The following is a 27,623-nucleotide window of genomic DNA, read 5'->3' on the forward strand; positions in this document are numbered from 1 at the left end:
CGACAGTTCACTTTGTCACAGTCTCTCATTAGAGACTTCCACGCACCTTGCTGTACACAGGATCTTGTTCATCTTGTTCCTATGTGAAAAGCGGCCTCCTCTCCTCTGCAAGCACGAACAGTGTGAGTTATCATGTTCAGACACCCCCGAGTCTCCCCGAGAGTGGCAGGGTCGGACTTGAGCACAGTCCTAACGACACTGGTGCTCATCTACCTTTGGGCTACTTTTCCCAAAGGATGCTCACGTCATCTGCTTATTTTAAACACTGGGCTTTTTGTTTTGTTTTGTTTTTGAGACAGGATCTCACTATGTGGCCCTGGTTAACCTAGAACTCAGTATGTAAACCAGGCTAGCCTCAAAGTCAGAGGCCCACCTGTCTCTACCTCCTGAGTGCTGGGATAACAGTTTCAGTTTCTCAATGGGCTGAAATTGGATTCTGTTCAGCTCCTGTGGATGTGGATCCTGCCCTCTTCTCTCACTGGAGACTCTGCGTACCAGCGGCCCCTGCTGGTTGGATACTATTAGCTAGACAGAAGCCATGTGTGGCCTCTTCTTTACCAGTGCAGAAAAGTTTGTTTTCTCTTTCTCCCCATTTCTAGCTGCACTTGGGTCTTTGATCTGTTCTGAGGTGTGGTTTGCAGAGGCAGAGAGACGGACATTTTATTCTCCTGTGTGTGCATAGCCCTAGCACCACCCTACCTGTCATTTCTCTTTGCTTCTCGCACCTTTGTCAAGAATGTTTACAGGCTGGAGAGAAAGCACAGCAGTTAAGAGCACTTGTGCTCTTGAGGAGCTCCTAGGTTCAATTCCCAGCACCCACATGACAGTTGACAACCATTTGTAACTCCAGTTCTGGGAGATCTGAAGCCCTCTTCTAATTTCTGCAAGCACTGAACAAACATAGTGCACAGACACATATACAGGCAAAACATCCATACACATAAAATAAAATTAAATGAAAAAATGATAATTTGAATAAGAATGTTCCCATAGGCTCATATATTACATTATTTGGCCCCCCAGCTAGTTGAACTGTTTTGGAAATGCCACTGTTCAGGGAGGGAGGGAGGGGTCTATGAGAGTCTCACTAGTACTTTGGAAACTGATGGTTGCCATGAGGAGAGTGCCACCTACTGTCTGGTTTTAGAATGCAGTGGTAAGGTTGCTTCCAATCCTCTGGAAAAATCCTCTGGCCCAGCACATGCTCACCAGGAAACATACAAACCACCCACACCCTCACCCCACACATAAAACTTTGTAGTTATACACTACACTTCAATAATTCAATGGAAAAGCATAAAAATCATTTGTTTTTACTTTTAAAATAAATGTAAAGTATATACACTGCGGACCAGAATGGCCGTTACGGCTCATAGCGTGTGGATGATGGTCCGGCTGCGCAGCTGCTGAATATACTCCTTGGCGTGGTCAACTGCTGTCCTGGGTGCTTCGGGTCGGGGTGGCGGTCCTTCCACCAGCTTCACAAAGTAGTGGCAGTAGACCTTCTCCATGATGCCAAATCGACCTCGGCCATGGTAACGGATGCGCTTCAGGCACTGGCCTCGACCTGAGGTAGACTCAGCTACAGAGGAAGGAAAGAGAATTATGGGAAACATCTGCTATCTACAGGACTGCCTCTGCAGCAGCTGAGCAGGTCCCCCACCTTTCAGTCGATCCTAAGAGTACGGGAGCTTGCTGGTGGGCTAGCACACAGTCATGTCAAGCACAAGTCTCTGAGCACTGACGAGGAGCCAGGCACTGCTCTAGATGACGCATGACGCATGGACCCTACTGCCACATTCCATCGGACAGAGGAAAGGGAATGTAGTAATAGCTTCGATTAACGGTGAGCTTCCTGAATCTGACAAATCTGACAGACTGACAGGATGGAAGGGATGCCAAGAGGCACCCCTGAGACTAGGCGTGGTGCTGGCACCTGTAATCCAGGAAGGGCAGGAGGATCGGGATTTCAAGGGCATCCTTAACCATACAGCAAGTCTGAGGTCAGTTCAGCTACATGAGACTAAGTCTCAGAAATAAAATAAGAGTCATCGCTGAGAGAGAGAAGCCTGACCTGACCAGGATCTCCCCATCCCTGTTCCTGATTGGGGCACGCTCGACTTGCTTAGGCAGACGATGGGGCACACAAACACGAGATGAGGTGAGCATGGGGGACAGATTACATATGGTCCTGCAGGCAAAGGGAAATTCCATCCCCAGCACCCAGGCAGACAAGGCAGGAATGGGACTGCAAACGCTCAGCACATAAAGCAGCTACCATGCAAGCCTGACAACATGAGCTTGCCCTTGGAATCCACCCACATAAAGGTGCGAAGAGATGTGACTCGCAGAGCTGTCTTCTGACCCCCTACGGTGCACAGTGTGGTCTGTGCATGTGTACTACCTTGGATATTCTCAACAGTACCCCAGGAACATGGCTGTGCAGGCGTCTATGGTATGCTGACTCAGAGCCCTTTGGGTGGGTGTGTGCTCAGGATGGCGTAGCTGCACCACTCGCTCGGTCTAGTTTTAGTTTCTGAGTGTTTGCCCAACCTGGCTGAGGATGCTGAACTTTTTTCATATATTTTATATTATTCTCTTAAGAATTATGTAATTCGGGGTTGGGGATTTAGCTCAGTGGTAGAGCACTTGCCTAACAAGCGCAAGGCCCTGGGTTCGGTCCCCAGCTCCGAAAAAAAGAAAAAAGAAAAAAGAAAAAAAAGAATTATGTAATTCATTTGCCTGATCACTGATTGGATGATTCAGTGTTTCTCTCTCTTATACAGATCAGCAGGTCCTTCAGCCTGATCACTAGAAGGCTCCATTTCAGTCATTTTTATGACAGAAACACATTATAAATCAACCTTCAGGGGCTGGAGAGATGGCTCAGTGGTTAAGAGCACTGACTGCTCTTCCAGAGGTCCTGAGTTCAAATTCCAGCAACTACATGGTGGCTCACAACCGTCTGTAATGGGATCTGATGCTCTCTTCTGGCATGCAGGTGTACATGCAAATGGAGCATTCATACACATAAATAAATAAATCTTCAGGGGTTGGAGATTTAGCTCAGCGGTAGAGTGCTTGCCTAGGAAGCGCAAGGCCCTGGGTTCGGTCCCCAGCTCCGAAAAAAAGAACCAAAAAAATAAATAAATAAATCTTCAAAACTAACCAAAACTGACCCTTAAAGTTTACACGTGAACCTTTATCCCCTCCTTCCACTTGACAATTCATCTATCTTTTCTGTCCACCCACCTCTGCCCCCAATAATCTACATAGCTCTGACTGTCCTAAAGCTTGCTATGTAGACCAGACTGGCCTTGAACTCACAGAGAGCCATCTGCTTCTGCCTCCTAAGTGCTAGGATTAAAGTGTGTGCTCCACGACTAAAGATTAATCTAGCTTTTAGGTAATTTGTGGTGATTCTCGGTTTTGTTGTGAGTAAAGGGTGGCAACGTGAGCCAGTCCTGATCCTTGGGTAACAACCACTGCTGAGAGAGACTTCCCCACCTCAGCCCCTTTTACAACAGGCAAGCAAGTGTCACTCCCGGCACACCGACCCTGCAGTGCTAAACGCTAATGGAGGTCTAAGTGTTCAGATACCAGACATCGCAGGTGCTAGAGATGGAAGACGTCTTACCTATGTGTAAGTTGGATCTGAATTCCACATTGTGGTCTCTCACTGCCATGTCCTGTGCTTCTAAGAGAACCTTAAATGACAAAAGAAGCCCGCTCAGATAGCTGATTCTAAACTAAAGTGTGATTAAATATCTCATCTTTTGTTGTCTAAAATATACCAATTCAGGCCTACACTTCACAGTGAACTTTTATTTATTTATTTATTGATGGGTTTTGTTTTGTTTTTTGAGACAAGTTATCACTTTGTAGATCTCGATACCTTGGAACTCACAGAGATTGGCCTACTTCTGTCTCCCAAGAGTGTGGGATTAAAGGCATTTATAACTACACATAGCCATGATGAACTTCGATTGCTGGTTGTATCAAGGAAAATGGTACAGTGAGAATTCCTTCCTCAGAATGAATTAAGAGCTACAATGGAGCCTTGGAGGCTCTCTAAGGGAAGGGAGGACAGTCCACACCCCTAGGCCATGCCATTGGCAAAGAACACTGAATCTGAGTCAGGGACTCCAGGATTCTAAAAGGAGATCAGGCACGTGCCTGCACATTAGTACTGTACCCAGCGAGGCATGGCAACCCTAGGACCCACCTATGTACAAATCCAAACCCACGACCACAAGAGAAGTATTAGGGACAGCACGATTCCAAGTCAATGCCATGGCTTCCTCCATTTAATTACTCACTTAAATCATAAGCTCTCATTGTGGAAGTTGGCTCCCCACCCCTCAGAAAGGACTCTCTTCAAAACCAAAACCAAAACCAAAACCATACCAAGTCTGGGATGGACGTGCAGCTTATTGGTAGAGGACCTCCCTGGCAAACACTAGGCCCTGAGTTTTATCTTCAGTACCACCCTCAGAATAAGCCCCAAGTCATTGTTTAGAAAAGGCTTCTAATCATCCCACCAACAATTTAAACAGTGTCTGGTACATGAGGTAAAGGCACCTGAGGAAACCCAGGTGAAAAGTGAAGAGCATCTATTTCTCAGGAACAAGGAATGTGAGAGACTTCATAAACCCGGGAGCAACAAGTCCATATCTCACTAAAAAAATACATGTACACCATGAATTTCAGAAACCCAGGATATGGGGTTAAAGATGGCTGCATGCCCATCCCTCCCAACCACCAAGTCTTACCTCTTTAATTATTTGAGCCCCCTTTTTATCATTGAACTCCAGCTGAGCCAAAGCCTGATCAATGGACATGCCTCGTATCTAAAGAAGGTCAGATGAATGAACAAACTCAGAAGGAATATTCCCTTTCAGTGACGATGAGAGCCTTACAGTACAATTCTGGAAACTGTTGAGTTAAACCCAAGCAAAATAGAAAAACAGAGGTTTGAAAGGGATCCTACTTCTTAGTTAAAACCAAACTTTAAGTGCTGCAAGATAAAACCAAAGCTTTCTGTGTAACGGTTTCAGAACTATTAAGGCAGACATGACTGAAAGACAGTGTGATACCAACCACACTCGTCCATCTCACATGGGATAAAGGATTCTGTATCTGCTGCATTTCTCTCTGCTCCTCACTAAGAACACACAAGAACCAACAGCATCCTGAGGTTAAACCTTTGTCCTGGGTTGTCTCTCCCTTCTTCACCAAGATAAACACTTAAGAACCCACTGTGTTACGATATTAAAACTACGCCAGGTGAGCAAGCAGGTGCCCCAGTCCTCTGGCTGCCCGCAATTCTGCTGCCCTGGCTTCAAATGTATTTAGTGTCTCTTGATAACCTGCGGGCCACTGGACACACAGTGACACTCCCTACTCCCTGGGAACACTGGGATAAAAACCATTCATACTGCAGTCCTCAGGAGGAGCCACGGCTTCTTTTCCTGGGTATCACACGGGAGTAGTCATGTTAGCTTACCAATTTTGCCAGGTACCACATCTTGTCCTTGCTGTATTTTATCTGTCTCCGACAATGGTAAATTTCCTTGCAAATAGGAAAAAAAGAAAAACCTGTTTCAGCAGGTTCATCAAAGTGACAGTGACATAGCTTTTACTTCCTATACTCTATGCCTAATGACAAAACTATTGTCACAGGAAATAAAACAAAATACTACAAAGACTCTAGACAAAGCCTTCAGACAAATTTGCCTTTTTTCAGTCTCATTATGTTAAAAAAAGATTAGTAAGAAAGAAACGGAAACTATAATCTTTTCAAATTTATTTACTTTATATGTATGCATGTTTTGTCTGCACAGATGTGCATCAGGTGCATACCTGGTACCCTTGCAGGTCAGAAGGCACTAATTCCCCTAGAACTGGGGTTACATATGGGTACTGGGAATTGAACTCAGGCCCTCTGCAAGAACAAGTGTTCTTAACCACTAAGCTACCTCTCAAGTCCTGAAACTATAATTTTTTAACCAAGTAGATATTGAGTAATTCACAATTCACAAAGCACTTTTTAGTAAGTTCAGTTGGGAGAGGAACTGTCTTATAATCCTTTCATAAACTGAAACTGACAAACTAAGTGGTCTGATCAAGACCTAAAAACCTGTGATCAGAGGAACAGCCAGGCATGGGAGGATCCAGGTCTAACATGGGTGCTTCCTGTGGTGGTTTGAATGAAAATGGCCCCCATAGGTGGACAGGGAGTGGTGTTATTTGAAAGGACTGGGACATGGCGTGGCCTTGTTACAGTGCATGTGGCCTTGGTAGAGGAAGTGTGTCAGTGTGGGTGACCTTTGAGGTTCCAGAAGCTCAGGTCAGGCCCAGTGCTGCTTTGTCTCTCTCTGTTGTCTGCAGATCTGGATGGAGAAGTCTCAGCTTCCTCTTCCACACCTGTCTGCCTGCACACCACGATGCTGCCCACCATGGCAATAACAGACTAAACCTCTGAACTGTAAGCCAGGCCCAATTAAATATTTTCCTTTATAAGCATTGTCATGGTCACAGTGTCTTTTCACAGCCATAGAAACCCTAATAAGACACTCCCAAAGCTCTCCACAGACTCCCAAAGTCCACCTTCTTCCCACTATTGGCCTGTCTACCACTTAAAAAATATATTTTTTAAATTTTTTTACTAAAAGTCTTTTTTTAATACATAGCTGGAGTTGTGGCTCAGCTGTTAGAATGTTTGCCTAGCCCTGGCTTTGAGCCATACCTCTGCATACACTGGATGTAGTACTGCTCAGGTGTAATTCCCAAACCTTTTAGCAGTTGTGTATGCATGCCTCCACAAATTCACTTCGAGCTGGACTTTGCTTTACATGTCCCTAGACTAATCTCCGACAGTCTCAAGTATGCAATGTAAGCAGTTTTAACTGAGCAGCTAAAACTAAGATACATCTGTGGTAGGCATCCAATGATGCAATGCAAACCTGAGGTTTAAAGGAAACAAAACTGTCACTGTGCCTAAATTCAAATACACAATGGTTAGAGCAACATTTCCAACTGGTCATGCTTCACTATCAGTAAGTTACCAGCTGGGCGTGCTGGCACACGACTTTACTCCCAGCCGCAGGATGCAGAGGCCGGCAGACCTCTGTGAATGTAACGGCAGCCTGGGCCATATAGTGAGAACAACCAGGGCTACATGGATTCTGTCTCAAAAAAAGCCCAATGATGATGATGATGGTGGTGGTGGTGGTGGTGATGATTATCACCAACAAGCCTCATGTCATCAAAATCAGCATTTCAAACCCTTAGGTCAGTTTAGGAGGCTAGGTAAAGGCAAGCAAACAAGCCATGGGCAATCGAAGATGCAGAGGCAATCTGGTACCGTTAGGTCAGTTAATTAGAACATGTAAATTATTTCACAATGCCCTTTAACCCGGAACAAAAAACTCACTGCTTGGAACATAAGAACATGAGTACTGGTCGGGCAGGGCACGGTGGTGCACACCGTCAATCCTGGCACTTGGGAAGCAGAGGCAGGCAGAGTTCTATGAGTTCAAAACCAGCTTGGGCTAAGTATTGAATTCAAAACCAGCGTCAAGACCTGACTCAAAAGAAAATAAAAGTAAATTTAAAAATTAGGGGATTACTTCACCCATAAACTCACTGCTGGTCTCTGAGGCTCGCCAGGCAGCTGAGGCGGGTAAACAATCTTATTCTTCTTCTCCCATCTTCGAGAAATGTCAAGAGAAGGACTTGTGTGGATACACGACTGCGGTAAAACTCTGAAAGGGAGGAAGCCATTAAGACAACAGGAACTTGGAACTTAGCTGCAGTTCCGGGAGCCACATCACCACCACCTTGACAAGTTCAGGCTCTCAATCAGAAATTCATTTACAATGTATCATCAGACACATCAGAGTTGGTTTACTGGAGGCTAAGAGTGAATGCCAGCAACTCTAAGGCAAACGGGAGCTGGGATTAACCCACACTCTGCCCTGACTGACTGGTGAATGTGGTAAGTCAGCTTAGTCCTGAAAAAGACTGAAAGATACAATGGACTTACTCCTTATCTGACCCAACCTTGATAAATACACAAGACAAAGAAGGAAGAGAACCAGAAGGCAGAGTAAAACTAAAGCACAGGACAGGCAGCAGAGGACTGCAGAGTGGCTTCAGGCAATTTTTTTTAGAGGGGATGGATTTGAGACAGGGTCTCAAATATAACCCTGGCTGTCCTGGAACTCACGATGTAGACCAGGTTAGCCTCAAACTCACAGAGATCTACCACCTCTGCCTCCCGAGTGCTGAGATTAAAGGCATGAGCCACCACGTCTGGAAAGATGACTCTTAAAAAAGATTCACCTAGCAGAGGATGAAGACACACCCCACAGATGGCAGAGGTCCTTATCACCTATGCAAAGGGACAGAGCTGAGAACAGGAGAGGTCGGTGCTATCAGTGAATGTCAAGTATTGAAGCCATCGGAGAGGTAAGTGGAAGTTGAAAAGACGTTAAATTCACTACTCCATGGCCTCCACACCCCACATGTCCAGTTATCCTCCTGTCTTCCCCAGTGGCAGCCATCTTCCACATCTCTAAATAAACCTTCCTTGGATGTTCTACTGTGTATCTTCGACTTCCCTGTCAGAGCCAGACACCAAGTATTATCAATGCTACCAAGAACTCTCTCAAATGCTTGGCCTCATCTCCTTCCTTATTGCCACCACCCTAGGTCAGGACTGCCGTCTTCCACAACTACAACGGTAGCCTCACCCATCATCTCGCCAAATTCCGACCCCTCTGGCTGTGCCTGAGCACTTCATGGAGCCCCTTCTGAAACAAGGATGCTCACGTTTTCCTTCAGCTGAAACCCTTTCCTGACTGTCCTGGAGCTCTCTATAGACTAGGCTGGTGCATAGACATCCACCTGCCTCTGCATCCCGAGCGCTGGAATCAAAGACGCACACCACCAACCCAGTTTCCTATCAATATACTATAAAGACTTGCTTTCATTGTATGCATTTGGGTATTCTGCCTGTAAGCACCATGGATATGCATTACTCTTGGAAGAGAGAACAGAGTATTGGATGCCCTGGAATTGGAGTTACAGACCGTTGTTAGCCAACTTGTGGTTCTGGGAATTGGATCCAGAGCCTCTAGAAGGGCAACCAGATGGCTGAGCCATCTCTCCAGACCCCGTGATTATCCAGCTTTTATCTATAACTCTATTTCTCGGTCTCATTGACAGAGCAAAAGGTTCAAAATAGTTGTCTGAGGCGCTGAGAAACAACACCGTAGAGTGTACAACGTCAGGCAAGCGTCGGGTTTCCAAACAGTCTTTGCCCACGGTAAGTGAACAGAGAAATAACTAGGAATGTTTATTTGTTGGTATATCACACAACGTGGAAGAGTCGAACTGTGGCCATGGAATGGGGAGAGGCTGTTCAGAAAACACTGAGAGGAGCCCTCGGAGGCAACAGTCCTCACAGGGTTACAAAGCACTCTCCGGCCGGACCGCCCTCTACCTGAGGCCTAAAGCACCGCTTGGCACACAAGGGCACTCTGAGGGATGCAGACCAGACACAGCTTGCTAGAATTTTCGTGGCAGAACACTTACCGCAGCGTCTGCGTTGTCCAGATCCTCAGGTTAGGTACCCACAGTGCACCTGCAACACGAGTACGAGCTGTCAACTTTGATTCTCACTACCGCTTCAACCCTAAATTCTAAGAAAGCCTTAAGACTTACCCAACTCTCGCAGCAGTGCGGCCGCCATCCTTGGCCCTACGGAAGCCTCGGAGTTCAAACGCCCGCTGCCTGCACGCATGCGCAGTCCGAGGCTTGCCTTTCGGACCCGGAAAGTCCGAGTGCGTTGTCATGGAGACCAGGAATGCGTCGTCCTGTGGAAAGTCTAGTCAGACCAGCCTTGTTTTGTAGAGAATGACCTCATAAAGATTGAAAATTAGAAAAATTGTGGTCTCACATCATAGCAGCCTGAAAAGGGCAGGGGAACCTGTAAATCCCAAATATTTGAGGGCAAAGATAATGAGAAAGACCACTGATCCAAGTCGTCATGGCCAAATTAATTAAAGCAAGCAGTTAATTGAAGCAAGCTTTTTTATTCGTGTACAGGAGCTGCCTTCCCCTAAGGCAGCGTTTGGGAAGGCAGCATTGGACATGAAGACAAGGTTTTTATAGCTCAGGGGGTAGGAGGGGTGTTCCAAATGGATTTACCAGGTGGGGTTACAGGAGCAGAACTATAATTGGAGCAGACTAATAAGTTAGTTCCTAATGACCTCCTGAGACAAAGTCATGATTGCAAGGTGGTCTTAAGAAGGTAGTCATAGGGGTTGGGGATTTAGCTCAGTGGTAGAGCGCTTGCCTCGCGAGCGCAAGGCCCTGGGTTCGGTCCCCCGCACCAAAAAAAAAAAAAAAAAAAAAAAGAAGGTAGTCATAAAAACCTTTTGAAACAAAAGTAGGGTTAACAAGATGGTTTTAAATCGAAAACATAGTTGCCATTTCTTGGAACACATAAAACCATTTGTAGTTAAGGGTACCAGTGGGGAATAGCCCAATCAGTGAGAAACAGAGGATTAATCACAAACAGGAATGGATCTAGTTTGTCTTTACTATAAGATAGTGTTTAAGCCTAAAATGCAGACAGACTGATTCATCAAACTATGTTCTCAGTGGGCCTCAGGGTTCTTGTTAGGAACTACCAACATCAGGAGACACCGTGACACACAAACCAGGCTCTGTCTCAAAAGACGCCCAGGGTCGTGGCTGGCATATGTTCATAATCGCAGCATAGGAGAGGCTGAAGCAGGAAGATCTCCACAAGTTTGAGGTTGCCCTGGGCTGCAAATTCCAGGCCATTTAGATCTATACAGTTTCTCAAAGGGGAGGAAAAAAGAGAGAGGAAAGAAAGAAAGATCATTCTACTTACACAAATTTGTGAACATTATTTAAAAAAACTCTTTCAGAAACCAAATTGCCTGGCACGGTGGCCCATGCCTTTAATCCCAGCACTCAGCAGGACAGAAGCAGGTAGATCTCTGTGAAGTCAATGAAGTTTGGTCTACAAAGCAGGTTCCAGGCTAGTCAGAGCATAAAGTGAGATCCTGTCCCAAAATAAAAACCAACAGGGACGGGTGGTTCAGCTGGTCAGGAAGCTTTCTACCAAGCCTGACTAGCTGAATTCAGTCTTCAGGCCCCATGTCATGGAAAGAGAGAACCAACTCACTGACCTCCATGCACACACACTGTGAAATATGAGCACACACACACACACACACACACACACCCCACACACACACCACACACACACCACACACACATCACACTAAATAAAGACCAAGACCAACCTGATGTGCAATACCCTGTTTCTACTAACCTCACGGTTGACTAAGAGATGAGCTAATACATTTGTGTGCATTTACTGCCATAGATACCTGGATTTTACTAAATCTCCTTATTTCATCCAGCAATCCAGCAAGGCAAATATTAAGAAGTGAGAAACATCTGGACAGATTGGACCTAAGCTCCTGGCAAAACTAGTGATCAATGTGGAAACAGGTGACTCTGAATTTAGTGCCCATAGGCTATGCTAGCATAGGTAAGGGCTCTCTATTGATGATAGACATTGTAAGTTTTCATACGCCACATTCAGGAAGGGCAAACAGCAATACAGAAGTAAAGTCGGATCTGAGCAAGTTGCTCGTGTTTGAGTTGTAAGCGAAGTCCAATTCTTTTTTTCTCATGCCACTAACCAGTTCTCTCAGCATTGGCACTCCATTAAGCAGGAGGCACAATGTCAAACCTCTGCTCTTTAATCTTTGAACACCAAGAACCCAGAGTCAGAATTCCCTCCCAACTACAGAATCTTTTCCTGCCCTCTCTAATTTCTGACTCATTTCCTTTTTTAAAAAAAAAAATTTATTTTGACAGGCTCTCACACGATAGCCTAGGCTGCCTGGCTTGGAGCTCAGGGCAATCCTCCTGCCTCAGCTTCCCGAGTGTTGAGCCAAAGATCAGATTCATCCTTTCAGTATTTTAGTTTAATACATTCTTGCAATTGTCTTTAAAACACCTTCCAAAATTGACAAAGAATACCGATACGTAGCATTAGAAAATAAAAATGAACTGCCTTGAAGATTAAACCTCAGTGGCTGGTTGGCCGGTTCCACAGGTCTAAATCCTTAATTAAAGAAAATGCTTAACCTCGGGGCTTAGAATTTAGTCCCAGGCGGCGCACTAGAGTGAGAGGCGCGGCTTGGGCCTCGGCGCGCTCCGTAGCGCCCGCCTTCAGGGGCGGGGTTTAACTCGATCCCGCCCCCTCCCGCTACACGCCGCGGTTGCGAACCACCGTACCGGAGCTCCTCGGCTGAGCCTCGGCGGCCGCGGAGATGAAACCAGAGCCGCGGACGCTTCCGCCGTCCCCCAACTGGTACTGCGCGCGCTGCAGCGACGCGGCGCCCGGAGGCATCTTTGGCTTCGCTGCGCGGACCTCCGTCTTCCTCGTCCGCGTGGGCCCGGGCGCCGGCGCGAGCCCAGGGGCGCCCCCGTTTCGAGGTGAGCCCCCCACGGGCGGGCGCGATCCTTCCCGCCCTCCTCTTGGGGGTCTGTAAGTCCCCGGCTCCGGCGGCGCGCGCACGTGGCCCCTCATGCTTGGAGAGGCTGACCCAGCCTAGACCCGGCATGTACCGCGCTCCTGGCCTTCCTGCTTTGCCAAGGCCCTGCCGGCCCCAGGACGCCCCCTGGGGTGGGGGCTGTTCTCTGTTCTCAGCTCTTGCTGGGCAATTACGAGGTGCTGGTTTCTGTAGGATGAGTGGGGTGAGTCTGAATTTGCGCCAGACGCGATGATGCTTGTCCGTGATCCCAAATACTTGGGAGGCTGAGGCTAGAGGAGTGCCGCGCGTTCGAAGCCAGCCCTAGGCTACGTAAAGTGAGTTCCAGGCCAAGCAAGGGCTCCATAGCAAGATCCTAACTCAAGACAAAGTTAAGTAAATATGTGTCTTTCACATTCACCGGTGAACTAGGACTGGTCCTCAGCCTGTGAACCTGGCTCGACAAAGGACATGAACATTGCTCTGTAGATGAGAATACTGAAGTTCAAAGAAAATGACCCTGTAAGAAGTCCCCAATTACTGGCACCCAGCGTTTCTGTTATTAGTCCATGGATGTTTCTGTTCCGTGTGTGTTAAGTGACTCCTGTTCGACTGCTTGTTGTTCGTGCAGCAACATGCAGTCTAATTGTCTGGATAGTGGTTTAGTTAACTAAGGCTGGTTCTGCTTGCAGTTGTAGGAGAGTTGGTGGGACACACTGAAAGAGTATCTGGTTTCACTTTTTCTCATCACCCTGGACAATACAACCTCTGTGCCACCAGCTCAGATGATGGGACTGTGAAGATTTGGGATGTAGAGACCAAGGCTGTAGTGACAGAACACGCGCTCCATCAGGTAATGTGCATCCTGAGAATGTTTTTAGTTTCTCTCATCCATGTGGAGGAATGCTAGTAACTTGTGTTGATTAGTTAGATGTGTTGGAAAGACATGTTTTGTTTAGAAAGCAGAGTTATTGGTAGGGGATAATAACTCAGTCAGTAGAGTGCTTGGCTAGCATCCTCAAAGCCTTGGGCTCAGTCCCCAGAACTGCATAAATGGGCATGGTGGTGCACACCTGTAATCGAAGCATTGAGAAATGGAGGCAGAAAGATTGGGAGTTCAAGGCCAGCTTGGGCTACAGGAGATCTCCAAAAAAGAGAGAAAACACACGTTAACTAAGCTGCCTATTTGTGAAAGTAACATTAGTTTGGCTATATAGTCAGTCTTTTATATGTATGAGCAGTTTTTCTAATGTATGACTGCACACCAGAAGGGGACATTCAGATCCCATTATAGACTTAAAAACTACCATGAGAGCTCTGGGTATTGAGCCTTGGACCTCTAGATGCATAGCCAGTGCCTTTAGCTCCTGAGCCATTCTCCAGCCCGTAGTGAGATTCTGGCTGCTTTCATGTTGAACAGCCACAGAGAGCATAGCCTACAGAGTCTTAACAGAGCCAGTAGGTCCATGTAAAATAAACCCCCAGGCTGACGAGAAGACTTTCCAGGTCCAAGTGCTTGTCCTATCAGCATGATGACCTGATTTTATTTTGTTTTCTTTAATTGAATTGTGTGTGTGTGTGTGTGTGTGTGTGTGTGTGTGTGTGTGTGTATGAATATTTTGCCTGTATGCCTGGTGTCTGTGTGGTGAGAAGAGGTGAAAGTGAAGTTATTGGTGATCATTGGTCACCATGTGGGTGTGGGAACCAAAGCTCTGCAAGAGCAGCAGTGCTCTTAGCTACTGTGTGGCCTCCCCAGCCTCCAAGCCATTTATTTACTCTCTGGAGTCCACATGAAAGTAGGAGAGAACTGGCTCCACAGAGTCTTCCAGCTTTCACATGCTCAGCTGGGCACATGCTCCCCCAACACATAAATAAATTTAGGGGCTGGAGAGATGGTTCATCGGTTACGAGTGCCTCCTACTTTCCCAAAGGACTGTTCCCATCACCCTTATAACCTACTCCAGCTCTGGGAATTCACTGTCCTCTCCTGGCCTCCGTATACACACATGGCATGTGTTTGCACAAATACATTAGTAAAAATGTGTGTCTGTGTGTGTGTAGAGTGTGTATGTAGTGTGTGTATCTGTGGGGAGGAAGGAGGGGGGAGAGAGAGACTCGTGCGTGCGTGCGTGCGTGCGTGCGTCTGTCTATCTGTCTGTCCGTGTGTGCCTGTGCATCTATGTCTATGTCCCAGGGCATGATGGTACATGGCTGTAATTCTAGTACTCAGAAGACAGACAGGAGGATTGCCTTGAGTTCCAGGCCAGCCTGGATTGCAAAGTGAGACTGTTTTAGAACCACACAAAAAGTTCTAACTGTAGATTTACTGTATTGCTGTACAGGTAGTTATAGCATATTTTGTAAGTGCCTGTAATGTGTACCCAGTATTAGGCTGGTTAACAAATGAGACTCATCTGGCTTTGCTTTGTTTGAAGCATACAATATCAGCACTTCATTGGTCTCCGACAGTTAAGGACTTAATAGTCTCTGGGGATGAAAAAGGAGTTGTTTTCTGTTACTGGCTTAACAGAAGTGACAGCCAGCACCTCTTCACAGAGCCCAGAGCCATATTCTGTCTGACGTGTTCACCTCATCACGAAAATCTAGTAGCCATTGGGTGAGTACTGAGCACTGCGCTGTCTGCTGATGGTTTGGCTTAATTTATGGTCCTGCTTTTCATGCCCCTGCCTTGTGTGCCTCAGTCCTCAGAGGACAGACTGCAGCCCGGGGTATCATATGTTCCTGTGATCTCTCAATCCAGGCTTTTCTCTGCTCCCCCTCTTTCTAGGATACTTGCTTTCTGCCCTCTTTCTGTCCAGTTTTTCCAGCCACCCTTCAAAAGTTAGAAATGCCTTTCACTCTTGGCTGACTTAGACTTGAATGTGGCATTAACTAGAGTGTCAGGTGACTGCTTCATGAACCGGAACTAGGGCTATGTGTATCCCAACGTGTACCTCACAAATAGGACAAAGAAAGCCAGGTTCATGATAACCGTCTATGAAGTCTTTGGATGTACAGAATAGTTTGTGTCTTACTTGGGAACATTTATAAAGAAAGGCCAGGGATGCTTGATTATAACTAAGAAATATTAGCTACCACTAGGAAATCAAGGCAGAAATTTGGTAGGAGTCGATATAAGCTGTTCTGGTAGGGTTGTTTTTTGTTTTGTTTTGTTTTTCCCTTAAGCTAAGTATAAGACACTTTAGGCCTTAAAGTTCAAGGGTTTTTTGGATGGTTGGTTGGGATTTTTTTTGGTTGGTTGTCTTTCTACCAGTTATTTGCTTGCATATGTGTTTTGTGTACCATGTGCTTGCAGTGCCCTAGGAGACCAGAAGAGGGCACCAGATCCTCAGGGACTGGAGTGACAGATGGTTGTGATCTACGTCATGAACACTGGGACTTTGGTTCCTCTAGAAGAGCAGCCACTGCTCCTCAGTGCTGAACTCTCTCTGGCTCCCAGGAAATACTTTTTAATGTGTTCAAAATAATTCGCTTTTTAAAGAGCTATTAAATCTCTGTTTCTGCTGAATTCATAGATTGACACTGAGGACTAATACAGTTCTAAGCTACAGTTTAATGGTTCTTGTTAAGTTTGTAGTTGGAAAGCAGTATCATTTGTGGAGCTAAGTCTGTAGCTCCTCTGGCAGAGTGCTTGTCTAGCACATACAAAGGCCTGGGTTCAGTTCCCAGTACTGTCTAAAGCAAATATGTTGACTCATGCCTGTGGTCTCAGCCCCTGGGAGGCGAATGAAGTTCATGATCCTTCTTGGTACATAGTAGGTTTGTAGCCAGTCTGCAATTCGTAAAGCTGTCTCAAAAAAAAAAAAAAAGGTTTATTAGTTAACTTTTTATTGCTAAATTCTGCTTTCAGGGTATCACAATGCAGACAATCTGTAAACTTAGTGGGTACTGGGAGAGGCAGGTAGAGGAGGGGAAGAAAGCCTTGTCTTTTTGTCAGGGTCTGCCCTGGAGGTCTGGAAACAGCTGTAAAAGGAGGTGTGGCATGGTGGAAAGGGAGTCTTCAGAGAAAGAGTAGAGTGTAGAGTCTCAGGGTAAACATCTGTAGGATTTGAGCTGGTATCTAAACAGACAGAAAGGAAGAAAAAGGGAAGTTGTGCTGCTTGGGTTAGAGCTCAGACAGGTGAGGTTTGGCAGTGTGAATCTGCGGGCCCCTGAAATATTTCTACCTTACTTTTCAGCTACAAAGACGGCATAGTGATTATCATTGACATCAGTAAAAAGGGAGAAGTTGTTCACAGGCTTCGAGGGCACGACGATGAAATCCACTCCATAGCCTGGTGTCCTTTGTCTGGTGAAGACTGCTTATCTATAAACCAAGAGGAAAACTCAGGTAAGATGATGGAAGGAGAACTCTGCTCTTTTCAGACCTAAAGAACTAAGTGTTAAATTGCAGCTTCTGAATTATACTCTTAAGGCAGCCTCACAGATCAAACTAGGAAAAGGGGAGGAGCTCAGTTTGGGGAGTTACTTTTTAACCACAAGTGCATGTTCAGTGTAAATTAAAAATAAGCAGTTATTAGCTGCTCTTCCAGAGGTCCTGAGTTCAATTCCCAGTAACCACACAGCCATCTGCTAGGTCTGATTCCCTCTTCTGGTTGTGTGTGTGTGTGTGTGTGTGTGTATGCAATAAATCTTTAAAAAATAAAATATCCATCTTTTCCTAGAAGAACCTGACATTCCCAATGGGAAGCTTATAGCAGAAACCCCCATCACAAAAGGCTGCTACTTAGCTACAGGAAGCAAGGATCAGACCATTCGAATCTGGAGCTGTTCCCGAGGCCGGGGTAAGGTTGATGCCTAGAGTTTAAAGGATTGATTTGCTTTTATTTTGTGCATGGGTATTTTGCATAGACATATGTCTGTGTACTATGTGTGTGCTTATGGAGGCCAGGAAAGTGCACTGGCTTCTCTAGGAACTGAAGTCATAAACTGTTATTGGTGACCATGTGGGTGCTAGAAACCAGATCTGGCTCTTGTAGAAGAGCAGGAAGTCCTCTTAACTGATGAGCCATTTTCTCCACTGCCCTGCAGTCCATTGTTTAGAATAGTCAGAATGAAACAGTCTGTCTCTTCCACAGTTAGGAGTGGAGCAGGATCGCATGCCTCTGCTCTTAGCAGTTCAGGACCTTAACCCACAGAACGGCACCACTGTCTGCAGCCTGTGCTCTAGCTCCTTTCTGCTGCTCTGAGAAAACACAGACCAAAAGAAACATGGGGTGTGGGGGGTTAGTTTCAGCTTCTAAGTTACAGTCTGTCACTGAGGGAAGTCAGGGTGGGAATTGAAGCAGAAACCATCCAGTGGAGGGATGCCATGTGCTGGCTCACTCCCTGGCTTACACTCAGCTGGCTCCTTTGGATAGCCTGGGACTGCCTACGCAAGGAATGGTACACCCCATAGCCAGCTGGGCCCTCTTGTGTCAGTTGACAGGCAAGACAGTCACCCCTCAGAGGACCCTCATGAGACTCTCCCAGGTTTTCTGTTTTGTCACAGTGTCTCTTTGGTGGCAAATATTGTAGCATTACAGTAGAATTATCTACTTGTTTCCTTCATCTCATTCCAAGAATATCATCTGTCCAAAATCTTGCTTACTAGAAAGCTGCTGTGCCCCATAGCCTGGTCAGACCTCTCTGTTCTGTTGTATCTGAATGGAAACACAGTGATACAGACTCAGCATGCGCATTGAGCCGTAAACAAGCTTGCTATGCTTACATTGTCTTCAATTTTCATTTATCGCTGTGGAGGGGCTGTGTGTTCCTGAAGGTGTGCATCACCTTTATGTGGGTGTGGGGTCTGACTCGGGTGGTGAGCACTCTTTTCAAGCCAGATCACCTCACAGGACCATTACTTCTTTCAAATTGGGCTGAACAGTCCCTCTCCGCAAAGACACCTGTCTGAGAATCCATGAACATGAAGGCTGTCCACAGTAGCCTTGCATTCTCCTTGCATAGTAGATCTGCTGGAGAATACTGAGAAAATGCTGTTTTCTGTATTCTATTTGGAATATCCTGAAGCACATCTCTGGACATGTACGTGTTGCTTTGTTTTGTTTGAGACAGGTTTCTCTATGAAGTCTTGGCTGTTCTGGAAGTTGCTTTGTAGATCAGGCCTTGAACTCAGAGATGTACCTCTATCTGCCTCCTGAATGCTGGGATTAAAGCTGTGCTCCAGCATACCCAGCTGCCATGTATGTTTTTAAAGCTGTTCTTGTGGTTCTGATGGCCAGTACAGATGATTGGGTCAGTGCTGGTAATGGTTTCCCTTTGAGGGTTAAGCACCCCTTCCCAGGGGTTTCATATCAGATAGCCTGCAGATCAGTTATTTACATTATGATTTATGAATAATTACATAATTGCAGTTATGAAGTAGTGGTAAAATAGTTTTACGGTTGGGAGCACCGTAGCATGAGGAACTGTATTAAAGGGTTGCAACACTAGAATCATTGAACTAGAAGAAGGAGTTAACTAGAATTCTATTGTCCTGCAGTTGTTGAAGGTTAGGTTTTCATTCTAATAAGGAACTCAATTTCCCACACAGAGGTACTGGCATGTTCATGCATCTGCAGACCAAACAACCTTTGGTGCCATTACTTAGGTTCCATTTACAGACAAGATTTGGAGCTTGACAAGCCAGCTAAGCTGGAGAGTTAGCCGGAGAGCCCTGTTTCACCTCCCTAGCAATTGGACGAGCATATTACCATGCCTGGTTTCACATATGGGTCTTTCGGATCAAACTCAAATCCTAATGCTTACAAGGCAAGCACTTTACAAGCTACACTGTCTCCCAAGCCTATCCCAGACAAAGATAAAATTTTTCAAGTTTCAAAGATAGCCTGAAAAGGTTTGTTTGGCCTAAACTGGCAAGACTGGCGTTAACCTCTATCAGAGTAATGTCTCCATAATAAAATGACGTGTTCTTTCTTGTGTGTGTACATGTATGTAGAGGTGATGTTGCAAGTCTTCCTTGGTCCTTCGTGTTTGTTTTTTTTGTCAGCCTTGTTTTGTGAGACAGGTTTTAGCTGAATCTGCCGCTCAGTGACGAGGCTAGACCAGCAACTGGTCAGCAGCTCCAGCAGCCTGTCTCTGTGCCCAGCCGTGGCAATGGGTGATAGGTGTACCCCACTGCACCAGGCTGCTGCTGCTTTTTCAGTGGGTGCTGGGGCCTAAGCTGAGGTTCTCATGCTTTTGTGGCAAGCAGTTTCATTACTCTAACCCCCAAGGTTCTACTACTAATCAGCCAAACAGTTTGTAACCCACAGAATTGAGGATTGCTGGAAGGGGCATGATACTGTTTCACTGTCTTGAGAGTGAATTGACTTTATTTAATATACAGGTGTAATGGTTTTGAAATTGCCCTTTCTGAAGAGAAGAAGTGGGGGTGTGGACCCAACAGTTAAAGAACGTCTTTGGTTGACACTTCATTGGCCCAAGAACCAACCAACACAGCTGGTATCCAGTTGTTTTGGGTAAGTATTGTGGCCGTATTTTCTAATAAATACTGTCTCCCTGTTCAGATTCAGAAATTCTACGCTTATGTGTTCAGAAAATAGAGAAATAACCAAGACTTATGCTGTCGTTGTTATTCATCTTTCTTCTTTTTTAAAGACACAGCCTCACTTAAGGCAAAGATTGACCTAGCACAATCCATGGAGGATTGGAAAGGTCCTCCTGCCTCAGCCTCTCAAGCGTCTTACTTTGCCCAGCCATCTTAGCATGATAAATGAAGTAATGGATGGGGAGATTCAGGAGACCTGTGCTATTTACTACCAAGAACGGCTCCTCGGGCCGACTTTATAGGCTGTGCCATGCCCCCACCCACCACCACCACACATACTAGTTGAAAACCTGAGGTGGTCAACTTGATCTGCTCTGTAAACTAGAATTTCCACAACCTCATCCTCTGGTTTAGTTCACTGGCAGGAGCCACTCACAAACCTCACCTATGAATAAGGACATTCAAGGGTGCAGCTGAGAGATGTTCAGAGCATGAGGAGAGAGACAGCCTTCCTATACCCTCTGTAGGTTTTATGAGATCATCGTTATAGACATGTGATTGATGTCATCTTTGGCATCGGTGACCAGCTTATCTTGACCCCTCTATCCTTAAGATGAACTGGGACCACAAGTCACACCCCTATCCCGCCTGGGTCTGCTGAGTAACTCGTCCACATCTTGAAGCTACCTAGTGACTACACCTACCAGCATGCAGAAAGATACTGCTGCAGAGACACATGCCAGAAAAGAGCCAAGGCCAAACGTGTACCACAGTGTCAGGCTGCCTCGTTTGCTAGGACACTGAGAATTCCATGGGCCAGGTCCCTGCTTTAAAATAGACAGTACAGAAAAGCACATACAGATATACAGATTGCCCAGAATGTTAGCCCCATCCCCTCCTGACTACTTCTACCTAAAGAAGATACATCTTGAACTTTGCAAGTTATAGTTGACTTTTATAAATCAAAGAAATGTATTTAAAAGATAGTTCATGGATATGGTAGCTCATGCCTAAAATAACCAGTCCTTCAGAGGCTGAGACAGGAGGATCTTAAAGCTATCCTGGGCAACATAGAGAGTTCCAGGCCAGCCTGGGATACGTCCCAAGACTCCTATCTCAAAAAGCTTTTAAAAATTTTTTTTTAATTATGCACACTATCTCATCACAGATGGTTGTGAGCACCATGTGGTTGCTGGGAATTGAACTCAGGACCTCTGGAAGAGCAATCGGTACTCTTAACCGCTGAGCCATCTCCCCAGCCCCACAAATAAAATTTTTAAAATCTTTTTTCAAAGACTTGTTTGTTCGTTTGTTTGTTTATTGTATGTGTTTGCACACACATGCCATGGCATATGTGTGGGGTTGAGGGGACAACTTTAAGGGATTGGTTCTCTATTTCCATCACGTGGATTCCAGAGATCGGACTCAGCTCAGGTTTGGAGGCAAGTGCTTTACCCACCAAGCTACACCACCAGCCCCTTTGTTTATTGTTGTTGTTGACGTTTGTTTGTTGTTGGAAAAGTACATCACTATATAGTTGTGGTTTTCCTGGAACTATATAGATTAGTATGTTCTCAAACTCAGAAATCCACCTGCATCTGCCTTCCAAGTGCTGGGTATGCACCACCACATGTGGTTTAATTTCGAGGAGGGAGCTCTCACTTTGTAGTAGAGCTGTACTTGAATTTATAATCATTCCACCTCTGCCTTCCCAGTACCTGAGTTCACACTGCCATATCTAGCTCAAAAATGTTTTCCTGTTGATTTTGGTAGTGGTGGTTGGTTGGTTTTTCAAGATAGGGTTTCTCTGTATTCCTCGAACTTGCTGTGTGGACCAGGATGGCCTCAATCCACAGAGATCCACCTGCCTCTACTTCCCCAGTGCTGGGATTAGAGGCATGTGACACTACCACCTGGCCAAAAAAAGGGTTCTATTGGGGCATAAGGCGTGGCCATCAAGGAAGGGGTCATGCTGTGGGCCCAAGACAGGACCAGACCAGCAGTTGAGACCAACAGTTTAAGGTGATTGTAAATTCTGTCAGAAATTGATCAGCCCACTGTTAGATTCTAAGATCATTCCCTGTGGCAGATTCTGTTCTCCTTGTGAGAGCTATGTGTCATTCCACTTCCTGTCAGGGAGCCTCTGGTGCTAACAAGAGGATTTAGTTTCTCTTAACCCTACCAGTCTTTTGGACTTTCAAGTTACCAAGCAAGCATTTAGCAGGCTCCAGGCCTGGCTAGACAGCCACAGTCTGGCTAGCTGGTCAGAGATGTGCTCTTGTTCTTTCAGAGGTGAGCTGCTGCTGTGGGACCTCACCCAGTCATGGAGACGGAAGTACACACTCTTCAGCACCTCAGCGGAAGGGCACAATCACTCCAGAATTGTCTTCAACTTGTGTCCTTTGAAGACTGAGGATGGCAAACAGCTGCTATTGTCCACGTCCATGGACAGAGATGTAAGAACTGGTTTCCAGCTTTGCTCAGAGAAGTAGTGTGTCACAAAGGTCAGGCTAGAAGGTGTCTGTCCTCATGCACATCTCTGCCATCCAGTTGAGAGCTCCTGCTAGCAAGTGCACTGAGGAGGGTGTTACCAGCAGGGCTGTCAAAGGCTGCTAGAGACAGTTTTTTGGAGTCTGTCTCTAACAGTCTGGCTTTAGTCTCCCTTTATCTTGAACTTTTGACCCTTTTGGTTCCACCTTCCACCTGCTGAAGTGACAGGTGCGAGCCACCAAATGTGGTTTATGTGGTACTGGGGTTGACGCCATGGCTGCATGGTCGCAGGTGCTCTGTCTACCAACTGAGCTGTGGCCCTAGCCCCTGATTCAGGGCCTCATTTTCCCCTGCACCCCCTGGGCGTGAAGTCCATGGCTTGTCAGGCCTCAGTTCTTGATATTCCCTGTGGAGACCCTGTGCATCCTTCCAGAATTGAGAGGTAGAGGGGAGATGGCAAGCCTGCGTTCTCTAGCATGGATCCGAAAGCAGGATGCTGAATTCATTAAACATTCCCGGAAGTGAATGTGCTCCCACATTACTTTGAGCTTTGATACAGGGCAGATTTCTTTCCTGAAGCTTCTTCTAGTTTCCTCTAAAAGAGTTAAATCCCATTTAACTTAATCCTCTTAATTCTAGCTGGGCAGTGGTGTCACTTCCCAGCACTTCGGAGGCAGAGGCAGCTGGACTTCAAGTTCAAGGACAGCCAGAGCTACACAGATAAACCCTGTCTCAAAACAAAGAAAAGAAATAATTCCTAACCCCATTTTTTTGCTTTTTCTAATCTTTACTTTTCTTAGGTAAAATGTTGGGACATGGCCACCCTGGAGTGTTGCTGGACATTACCTTCTCTTGGAGGTTTTGCCTACAGCCTGGCCTTTTCACCTGTGGATGTGGGCTCCCTGGCCATAGGTGTTGGGGACGGCATGATCCGGGTATGGAATACACTCTCCATAAAGAACAACTACGATGTGAAAAACTTCTGGCAAGGAGTCAAGTCCAAGGTCACGGCGGTAAGGGCCCTTCTAGAAGATTTGCTCAAATTCTTCTTAGACACTGCCTATTTCTGTGAATTCTGTTGGAAATCAATGGATGTTTATTATTGTCAAAGCTCTAAATGTTCTAGAATCTTTCTTCACTTCACAGAGTGCTGTGCACCTCGCTTAAATGTTTGAGGTATCAGCTGGGAGTTGTGCTGAACTGTGAGAATGCAGTGATTTTAACTTTCTGTTTTTCTTGCTGTGTATTTGTGTGTGTGTGTGTGTGTCTGTCTGTCTGTACAGCATGGAGGAAGGGAAGCCAGTTATTAGGTCTTAGCAGGTAGAAGGCTTGGAGACAAGTACTACCTGTTGATCCATTAGTGGCCGTAATCTGTTTAATCCTTCTTTTCCTTATTAAACACTGAGAATTAAGCAGAGAGCAAGAGCATTTCCCATGGAGCACTGAGGACTGCACATGGCTCCTTTCTGTGTGCCTGACATACTCTTTTTTTTTTTTTTTGGTTTTTTTTTTTTTTTTTTTTTTTGGAGCTGGGGACCGAACCCAGGCCTTGCTCAAGTGCTCTACCACTGAGCTAAATCCCCAACCCCACCTGACATACTCTTATCTGAAACTTTTCTTGTAGCTATGCTGGCATCCAAACAAGGAGGGCTGCTTAGCCTTTGGGACCGATGACGGAAAAGTGGGATTGTATGACACCTGCTCCAACAAGTAAGTCCGGTGACGCTCCTTCAGCTTAGTGACCAGATTTAACTTGCAGTTCATAACTCTGGAACATAATAAAGTGGTTCTAGAGTAAAGTCTTAGCTGAGATACTGCAGTTCAGAACTCAGAATTTTGTTTAAAAAGTTTTTGAGGTACTAAGGACATAGCTCAGCTCAGTGGTAGAGACCTTGACTAGTGTGTGAAGTCCTGGGTTTGATACCCAAGACCTCATAAGCTGGGAGGCAGGTGCACATCTGTGATTCCAGCATTTCAGAGGTAAAGGCAGAAAGATCAAGAGTTACGCTCAGCCCAGTCTACACAAGAGACCCTGTCTACACAAGAAGAAAGAAAGAAAAAGAATTAGTTTTTCAGTTGATGACAGTGTAGCCTGCCTGGTATTTAAGAAACACTAGGATGAACTAGTGGAATTTTATACAAACATTCCCAGACCCGCATCTAGGTGAACGACTCATGCAGAAACATACCTGTGCCTTTCTGTTTTATCTGTGGTTCTTGATGTCTCGTGTAAATCGGTTGCAGGACCAAGGACATAGTGACGGTGGGTGCATGCATGACAGCAACAGTACAAAGCAGAGCTTGGGCAGTGTGAAGATGAGGTCAAGGCCATGTGTGTCGTGCATTCCCAAGTCTGAAGTGCATTTTCTAAACCTCGTCTTGTACTTGTCTGACTGTTTACTTTTGACTTGGAATGCCTCTCCTGATGCCAGTTTTTCTTCTGCCTGCAAGTTACTGAGCAAGGAAGGTGCTTTGTGTCTCTGCACTCCTTTTAGCACAAGAGCCTGGGTGTTAAATTGTGGAAGAGCCTTGAACTCAGATGTGAACTGCTGTATGTGTCCTGGAAAGTCTTCGTGTCTTTGAAAGTATAAAGTAGGGCTAGAGAGATGGCTTAGGGGTTAAGAGCAGTGGCTGCTCTTCAGAGGACCTAGGCTCTAGTCCCTGCACCCACATGGTGGCTCATAGCTGTCCAGATCTTTCCAGAGGATCTGATGCTCTCTTCTGGCTTCCATGGGCACCAGGCACACATCTGGTATACAAATGCATGTGGATGTAAAATACCCATGTGCCTAAAATAAGAAACAACTTTAAAAAAAGGAAATAGCATCTTATCGTTAGAGTTATTTTACTTCGAGACAAGGTCTCATCCAAGCTGGTCTTGAACTAACTCCATAGCAGAGGCTGGTCTGATCCTTCTGCCTCCACTTTTCAAGTTCTGGGGTTACAGGTATGCATCACCTTATGGAATGTGTTTACTTTAGTGAGTTGAGGTATGTGTACTAAGTCAAATATCACTTGTTTCTTTGATTTTTGGTTTTTGGAGACAGTTTCCCTGTATAGCCCTGGGTGGCCTCCTTTGATCTTTGTTGACTGTGACTTCTAATGAGTTTAAGTCACATTGGGGCCCTGGTTACAGGTTAGACTTGCTCAGCGCAGCAGCCCCTTGCCACACATGACTGGAAGTAATTAGAATTGCATGCATCTAGAAATACAGGTCTCCATTTATACTGGCCACATTTCAGACCACAAGAGTGATGTGTGGCTCAGGAGGCTGCTTTCTGAAAGTGGAAGTAGGGTGGGTTCAGTATCCATGGCATAGAAGAAGCAGAGTGCAGATCTCCGTGTGTAAATAAACCTGGAGGAGCTCATCGTACTCACTGACTGCACCTGCCCGCTGCCTCCACACCACTGCAGCACCCTGACCTGCTCGCTGGCCCTTATGAAAAGGGCGCGAGAGCCATTCTACTGCAGCACTGCCCTCTTTGCATGTCTTCCCTCCCTCTGCCTTACCTCTCTCGGTCACTTTTCCTTGCTGTGCTAGGGATCTATCATAGTTTTCTACTGATGTAGACACATGACCACGGTAACTTACAAGAGAGAGTTTAACTTGGGATTCTCAGTTCCAGAGGGTGAGCTCATGACCAGCATGGTAGCAGGCAGTCAGGCACGGCACTGGAACAGTAACCGAGAGCTCACATCTTGACCCGCAAGCATGAGGCAGAGAGAGCTAACTGGAAATGGTGCTGGCTTTTTAAACCACAAAGCTCACCCCCAGTGACACACCTTCATCAAGGCCACAGCTTCCTAGACAGTTCCACATAGAATTCATAGCCTATGGGACCACTCTCATTCAGACTGTCAGAAGGCTCCATGGGTGCTAATAATCCAAGTAAAATCCCCAGGTCTGTATGCAGTGTTTTAAGTGTTTGTGTAGAACCTTAACTTTCTCCCTTTTTGCTTAAAAGCTATTTCAAAGGGATATGTAATGAAACAAAATTGTATTGATTTAAGTAGGACTAAATCACCCCATAGGCTGACTAGTCATCCTACTGCTAGTTAAGGTGTGCGTTAAGGTGGAAGATAGCACTGTTAGGTCGTCAAGCTGGGTTTTTTTTGTTTTGTTAGTTAGTTTGTTTGTTTGTTTGTTTGAGCCAGAAAGATTAGTACCATCTCTCAGAGTGTTCTAAGTGTGTCCAATTCTTCAGTAGTAGCATAGCTCTGTCAGCCACAGTTCTGGAGTTCTGAATCCATGCCTAGACTAAGATTGACACTAAGTCATAACAGCGCTGCCTTTTCCTAAGAAGTCCATCTCCCTAGACACCCCTAAGAGCAAGAGCCCCTGAAAGACAGTAAAAGGCTTTAGTTGTCTTCAGATTTTATGCAGTGTAATAGTGTGATGCTGGCTAGTTGGCTTGGTGGTGTATACCTCTAATCCCAGCATTCAGAAGACAGAGGCAGGTGGACCTCTGTGACTTGCAGGACAGCCAGATCTACATAGCGAGACCCTGTCTCAGAAGAGTGAGGGGAGCAAATGGCAAAGCATGGAGGTGAAGTGGCCTCTCATCTTCAGCCTGAGGTTGGGTGCTTGTGGTTGTCACAGCCTCTGTACTTTGACATTGCTTTGCTATGGGCTAGACAGAAAAATCATTCTAGGTAGCCCCCTGGGTGGGTAATGCACTAGGGACTTGTTTTGGGAATGGACATTATTATATGGTAAGTTAAGTGCTTGCTTTTTAGAACTAACTATTTTGGACAAAGGTAAACTGTTTTTCTCTAATATAAACAACCACATGTATAGGAAAGACCTTTCAGAGGAAGATGGTCTGTTTTCTAGTGGGCCTCTTTCTTCAGATCATCCTGTTTTTCTCCATCCGCAGACCTCCACAGATTTCAAGCACGTATCATAAGAAGACCGTGTATAGGCTGGCTTGGGGGCCACCAGTGCCCCCCATGTCACTTGGTAAGTGTTTGAGTCATTCTTAACAAACACGAGTATATTTTTCCACTTTAATTCTAAAGCCTGAAAGCTGAGG

General features: G+C 45.8%; 2 protein-coding genes across 9 annotated transcripts in view; one reads left to right on the top strand and one right to left on the bottom strand.

The window, feature by feature from the left end:
- Positions 1–1,282: 1,282 nt before the first annotated feature.
- Mrpl22 (mitochondrial ribosomal protein L22) lies at positions 1,283–9,815 on the bottom strand. Its single transcript, XM_032911951.1, has 7 exons — positions 9,730–9,815; positions 9,601–9,649; positions 7,649–7,766; positions 5,507–5,572; positions 4,773–4,850; positions 3,638–3,707; positions 1,283–1,582 (listed from the first exon to the last, which is right to left on the bottom strand). The coding sequence occupies exons 1-7, from the start codon at positions 9,806–9,808 to the stop codon at positions 1,371–1,373; spliced, it is 672 nt and encodes a 223-aa protein (XP_032767842.1). The 5' UTR covers positions 9,809–9,815; the 3' UTR covers positions 1,283–1,370.
- A 2,485-nt stretch (positions 9,816–12,300) lies between these two features.
- Gemin5 (gem nuclear organelle associated protein 5) overlaps positions 12,301–27,623 on the top strand; it is a 45,233-nt gene continuing 29,910 nt past the window's right edge. For 3 of the 8 annotated variants that reach the window (XM_032911952.1, XM_032911954.1, XM_032911957.1), the window contains exons 1-10: positions 12,301–12,552; positions 13,280–13,440; positions 15,023–15,204; positions 16,787–16,938; positions 17,273–17,392; positions 19,939–20,071; positions 22,391–22,556; positions 23,391–23,603; positions 24,215–24,300; positions 27,468–27,550. In XM_032911952.1, the coding sequence (XP_032767843.1) occupies positions 12,387–12,552; positions 13,280–13,440; positions 15,023–15,204; positions 16,787–16,938; positions 17,273–17,392; positions 19,939–20,071; positions 22,391–22,556; positions 23,391–23,603; positions 24,215–24,300; positions 27,468–27,550 (1,462 nt within the window). In that variant the 5' untranslated portion in view covers positions 12,301–12,386. Of the gene's footprint in view, positions 12,553–12,665; positions 13,110–13,279; positions 13,441–15,022; positions 15,205–16,786; positions 16,939–17,272; positions 17,393–19,938; positions 20,072–22,390; positions 22,557–23,390; positions 23,604–24,214; positions 24,301–27,467; positions 27,551–27,623 lie in introns of those variants that run through there. The other 5 variants (XM_032911956.1, XM_032911958.1, XM_032911959.1 and 2 more) reach the window with 3 other exon arrangements.

This window comes from Rattus rattus, chromosome 9, assembly GCF_011064425.1.
Source record: "Rattus rattus isolate New Zealand chromosome 9, Rrattus_CSIRO_v1, whole genome shotgun sequence".
Classification (NCBI taxonomy): Eukaryota; Metazoa; Chordata; class Mammalia; order Rodentia; family Muridae; genus Rattus; species Rattus rattus.

What these genes read in the sequence shown, in the direction of transcription:
- Mrpl22 (XM_032911951.1), bottom strand. Translation starts at nt 9,808, where the DNA reads ATGCGTGCAGGCAGCGGGCGTTTGAACTCCGAGGCTTCCGTAGGGCCA. An exon ending in CGCACTGCTGCGAGAGTTGG is followed by an intron (nt 9,650 to 9,729) that starts GTAAGTCTTAAG and finishes CTCGTGTTGCAG; the next exon opens with GTGCACTGTGGGTACCTAAC. An exon ending in CAGATCCAACTTACACATAG is followed by an intron (nt 1,583 to 3,637) that starts GTAAGACGTCTT and finishes CTTCCTCTGTAG; the next exon opens with CTGAGTCTACCTCAGGTCGA.